Raw genomic sequence first — 6000 nt, forward strand, 5'->3', positions numbered from 1 at the left:
TTAAAGTGAGATGAATGAAAAATGTCTTGGGTCAGTACTTCCCCTTTTCTACCCACATTCCCTAGCCCATCTTGATGGACTGTTGTGGGATATTTTTCCCTTTTTGCTTTTTGAGGGGTCTACCACCCAGTTCCCAAATAAATCACACACGGAGGCTTATTCTTAGCTATGAATGCCTTGCCATAGGTTGGATAGTTTCTAGCGAGCTTTTCTTCTCTTAAATTATCCCCACTTCCTTCTTACCTCTGGGATTTTCTTTCTTACTTCTGTATGTCTTATTGTCCTTCTTACTCCATGGCTGGCTGAATGGCTGACCCCTAGTTTCCTCCTCTCCTTCTCTTGCTCCTCCTCTTTGGTTCTCCTTCTATTTATAATCTCTGCTTGCTAGCCCTGCCCGTCTTCGCTCCTGCCTCACTATTGGCCGTTTATCTCTTTATTAAGACAATCAGGTGTTTTAGACAGGTACAGTAACACAGCTTCACAGAGTTAAATTCAGCGTAAACAAAAGTCACACACCTGAAAATAATATTCCCCAGCAATGGTCATCTCCAGCTTGTCAACAATCAGCAGCCAGTGAAGTCCCAGGAAGAGGCTGAATAACTTAACCATGGTTCAGTTCTCTGCCATCTCCCAGTTTCCCCCTTTAGTTTTCTTAGTGCAGCATTGCTGTCTTGTCCCTGGATACAGGGAGTCAGGTCCAAGTGCCCTAGAGCTCCATTTATACCCAAGGCATCTAATCCCATCATTCATCAAACACTTTTGGTCAGGCAGTGGTGTGTACACCTTAATCCCAGCACTTGGGAGACAGAGGCAGGTGGATCTCTGTGAGTTCAAGGCCAGCCTGGTCTACAAAGCAAGTTCCAGGACAGCCAGGGCTATACAGAGAAACCCTGTCCCAAAACACAAAAACAAAACAAACAACCCTCTCCACTGATTGCCATGTAAACCATCTATCTATGTAAACTTTATCTATGTAAACCACACAAGCTCTGGAAGAGGTGCTGGAAGCCACGTTGTCTGAGTCCATTTAGCACATGCTGTGTGACAGGGACTTCTCTGCTCCAGCCTTATATCATCACAAAATCCACGATTATTGCCTGTGATCAGTGATTCACATAAATTCACAGAGCCAGAGATGCAAAAGGAGACAGATAGGTTCCATCCCATTAGTCAACTGTCACACATGTTATGCAGGTATAAATGGCCAAGACTCTATTAGGAAGAGCTGGGAGCCAAGATTCATCATGGATAGCTTCTAGGAAGCCCAGTGCTTAGGATCTATCTCCTTTTGGGGACACATCAACATACCAATTCAGAAATTCTCTAACATTCATCTACATAAATCTCAGAAATTAGAATTTCCAGCCCATTATCAGCCTTGGCTGGCAAGCATAACAAGTGGACATCTGTAGGGTACTCTTGGACACTGGGTAACAATATCTTCTGACCTCTGTAGATCCCCTGACTATAGCAACCAGGCCTGACTGAGAACAGGGTGGAGAAATAGATAAGCTGGGATCACCCTAAGTGCTGGGACTAAAGGTGTGCACCACTATGCATGGTATGTTATTTGTTCTTAAAATAACTCTTTAAATATCTTGGGACCTTAATGAATTCCCAGTCTTAAAAGATCCAACATTCAAAACAACCTAAAGTAAACATTCCCTTTGGCCTATTTTCCCCACTTGAAATTAATAATCTGTAAGCAAACCCCCTAAGCACTCAGAACATATGTACCCATAATAAGAGACTATGGGATATTTTCCCATTTGTCACACAACTGGAGAGTGAAAAAAAAAAAGTGGGTGTGCCCATAGCACAGTGGAGCAGGCAACAAGGAGGGAAAAGACATTCTACATCGAACTGGGGAGAACCAGGATTGAAAATGCCAGGAAGAGCAGCATTAATTCCCGGTGAAGGCTTCAGCTACAGCCTCTGAACCCAAGCAGGCTGATCCTTCTTTGGCCACAACTGTCAATGGTAGCAGCTTGTTTAGCTAGCACCTGGTCCTGGGCTGCTGAAAATTCACATGAACTTCCTAGGTCTGGTAATCTTAGTGCTAGAGGCTCATGATAAAAACAAAACAAAGCAAAACAAAACCCTCTCCTTTAGCTCCAAGAATTGACAGTTATTGCCCTGGGAAGAGAAGTTTGGACCCCATGAATGTTTAAGCAATATTTCAGTAGCTCTACCCACAGCGCCCAGCTAAGTGCTCTTGCCACTTTCTTCCCCACCCAAGAGCTTGGGGATGTCCACAGTCCAGTGTCTTTTGTACTCGTACACCAGGGACATGCGGGAGCCAGGGCTAAGGAAGGGGCGTGTGTGGAGGGGGTCATTTGTTCCACCACCCCAGCAGTAGCTATGTGAGCTCTGGGAAAACAGCTAAAGCACCTTGGGGCACCGACACCTGGTAAAGGTTTCCTACACAGCGACAGAATTTGCCCTGCTAGCTCACTCACCAGCTCCATTTGAATTTCAGGTACTGCCCACCTCAAACTCAAAAGCAAGCTTGGTATCAACTTGCTTGGAAAACGTCAGGTCTAGTTCAGGTTTTGCTTGTGTGCTAGAACGGCTCAAGAAAGAGAAAAAGCTGAGCAAAGCTTCCCTACCCAAGACAGTCTACTTCCAGGTGCCTACACTTAGCTATTCCATAGCTCACGAGCCCTGGATGGGCTAAGGAAGCCATCAAGAAGAGGCGTGGGGAAATCTATTCCCTCCCACCCTCCGTACTCTGGAAGACTTTTGGTTCCTCGGAGTCCAATGTCTCTTGGCTTAGTTGTGGCTCTACCCTAATTATCATATCGAGAGCCGAATGAGATCATCGTCTTGCCCTGTCTTCCTCCCTTCCTAAACCCAGGCTTGCTCACCGCGCTAGTCCTGGTTGAAAGGTTCCTTCCCTTGAGTGCTGGAACAGTCATGGACACTTTCAAGTCCTTCTCCGCAATTTTGAGTCAGCTATGTGACCCTACGGAGGGGTCTTCTCACATCATGGGTGAGAGACGCCAAGAAATGTAATAGGGGTGCTGGTATCATGAAGCTCAGTTCCCAGGGACAGAAAACAGCTGCCGGGAAAGCAACAGTTTTACCCCTTTGGGATGGGCGTGGTCCCAAGGCTGTCAATCGTCGCTTACTTGGTATCTGATAGGGTACCTGGGATCCTCCCTTTCCTCCTATTGGTACTGTTTAGATGTCTCCTCCCACACCTTGCTGTCCTGCCCTTTCTCCTCACAATGTCTTCCAGGAACAGGAAACAGCCAGTTCAAAATCCGCTTTGCAAAGGAACCCTAGCCCGGTCTTAAATTGTCACAAAGCATTCTGCTCTTAATGCATTGCCCAATCTATTCAATTGTGGGCCCTTGGGTTGTATCCAGTGTCCTTTCCTAAACCAAGACTGGGAATTCAGGTGGCCCATAGATCCCAGAAGTGGAGCAGCTGGAACTGAGGTCTCATGAAGAGCCTTGTGACCACGTGAAAACAGTGAAGGCCTTGGAGTGGGCAACACATACCTCATACTAATGGTCGGAGCTCAGCTTGTCCTTGTGTGCATGTAGGGTCTGAACACTGTCTTCTTGCTCCGGAGGCTTTTCAAGGCTAAGTCTCCTCCCTGCTCTGTAAAGGCTGGGTTTTCACCCTTTAGCAGCTTGATGTTGAAGGAGGCTGAGACCTGTGTAGTTTATTCTTTGAGACACCTGACAGCGGAAGCCAGATTCCCGCAGCTGTTTGGAGTTACGCTCTAACACCGAAAAAGGCGTCTCATTTTAACCCAAAGTAGCAAGCAGTAACTACAGCAGATCTGGTGTGGCCCATGGTCAATTTGTCTCTGTGACAACCTGTTGTTTGTTTGTCTGCTGTCTAGAAGCAAACTCATACCAAGGAGGGAGTGTGGGCACCTTTTAGCTGGACCTAGTAATCATTTCCATCACTTCCTCAAACCTCCACAATATAATTCAAGCAAAAGAGTTCTGCAAGCTTTTTTTTTTTTTGTCAAGAAAACAATAACACAGCAGAATAGAATGAACCTTAGTTGGTATCACATTTTATACACAAAAAAGGAGAAAGGGAAGTAGATCATAGCTCCAGATACACAATCCAGAGGTTAAAAACTTAGATAAAGAACAGAGAAAACCTTTATGACTTCAGGTTAGGCAAAGATGTTTTAGATAGCACAGCAAGCGCCCTGTGTGTGGAAGCGAAGCCCAAACCTTCCTTCTCTGCTGGACTGTGGGCCAGCTCTTTGACATCCAGTCTATAATTCATCCGGATTCCAGGGAGGTAAAAGCTTTAGATGTGAAGCTCTTGTCACTCAGACATGCTGCCCCTCCCTGCACATGGCACTTACCTCCACCGTACATCTGGCACAGGTAGGGGAAGCGCCATACATTGCCCAGGCCCACAGCATAGGAGACACAGACAAGTAAGAACTGCAGGGGGTTGCCCCACTTTGGCCGCCCCTTCTCCACAACCCCAGACTGGGCATACTCTGATGACCCCAGTCTTCCTGGGAGCTGACCAGGGCATTCAGGGTCTCCCCAGGGCTGCAGCTCCTCATCCACATGTGCAGAAGGTGATTCCATCTTCTGAGGCAACTCTCAGTGTAGAACGGGCAACTGCTGTGCTCCTCTCTGGATTCCAGGCTCCTGTGTTTTCTGCTGTTCTGTCTCCAGGACTCTGGAATCGACTTACTGCCCTATTTGGCCCTGGCGTGGATCTTCTCTGCTGCCTCAACCTCAGAGGTGGCCAGTTCACACCCTCCCACTGACCTTTGGTCACATTCTTTTCTGTTTCATGTCCCTCAAACTCCAGGATTTCTGGGCTCCTCAGACTGCTCTTAAGGGCGTCTGCACAGAATTTCACAAAGATAGGATTGTATCTGCTGGAGGCTGATGGTAAACAGGTTTAGCTACAAACTGCATGATCTGTGTGTCTGTCAATTTCTATAGAATAAACACTCCCACTATGGGGCATCCGAGCATCCGATACAATTCGTTAAGTGATACAGGACACCATTACGTTGGGTTCCCACCTTGCACATACAATGACACAGGCAGCCTCAAGAGTATAACGAACAGTAAAGGAAAGCGAGTAATCAAAAATGGTGAGTTTTGAGTATTGTGTCTGATTTATAATCCACGCATCCCTCAGACCTCAGTAATAACTGTATGTAGCAATCACCTCACCAAAAGGGATGAAGCCCAGATTCCCAGCGCGGGTGACTTGGTCCCATCTAACCCCACCTGAGTGTCCCCAGGAAGCCGTTGTGGCTAATGGATGACAGCTAAGGGAACCTCACTGTGCCTACCAGAAAGAGGATACAAAGGACTATCAAACCGTGTCACCGGAATTCTGGAGGAAAAAGAGAAAGGGAGGACAGCTTTAGCCGGGGTTCTATAGTCTTCCCTACCAACTAAGAAGGTTATACAATTTTCAATCATTTGCTCATCCTGGTGAGTCCACTCTTAATTAATCATTGAAGTTTCTAGTTTCCCGTATGAGAAAGTCCAAACTCCTTAGCTCTGTTTACAAGGTCTTGAGGGTTTTGGTGATGGTGGTGTTGCAGTTCTTTAAAAAAAAAAAAAAAAAGATTTGCTTTTATTGATGGCTGTGAATCACGATTTGAGTGCCGGAAACTGGACCCAGGCTCTCTGTAAGAATAGCCAGAGCTTTGTAACTGCTCAGCCATTGCTCCAGCCCCAACTTCTGAGATGGGGTTTAACTAAGTTGCTTGTTTAGGTTGGGTTTTCAGTCTTTCTGCTTCAGTCTTTCAAATAGGTGGGTTATAGGTGCACCTCACTCACCTGGCTCACGTTGACTCCTAATGACAATTATTATTTGATATTTGTTTTGTGCCCTAAGATATGGTCTGTTTGGGAGGAAGTTCAATGTGCTGATGAGAATATATATTCTACAGCTGTTGTATGAATAACTTTTTTTTTCTTTTTTTATAAATTTATTTATTTATTAAGGATTTCTGCCTCCTCCCCGCCACCGCCTCCCATTTCC

General features: G+C 46.1%; 1 protein-coding gene across 1 annotated transcript in view; it reads right to left on the reverse strand.

Moving 5' to 3' along the window:
• Slc6a20 (solute carrier family 6 member 20) overlaps nt 1-4574 on the reverse strand; it is a 29352-nt gene extending 24778 nt beyond the window's left edge. The window contains exon 1 of the mRNA XM_005348163.2: nt 4340-4574. Within this exon, the coding sequence (XP_005348220.1) occupies nt 4340-4574 (235 nt within the window). The remainder of the gene's footprint in view (nt 1-4339) is intronic.
• Between the last annotated feature and the right edge of the window lie 1426 nt (nt 4575-6000).

The sequence above is a fragment of the Microtus ochrogaster genome, chromosome 5, assembly GCF_000317375.1.
Source record: "Microtus ochrogaster isolate Prairie Vole_2 chromosome 5, MicOch1.0, whole genome shotgun sequence".
Lineage (NCBI taxonomy): Eukaryota > Metazoa > Chordata > Mammalia > Rodentia > Cricetidae > Microtus > Microtus ochrogaster.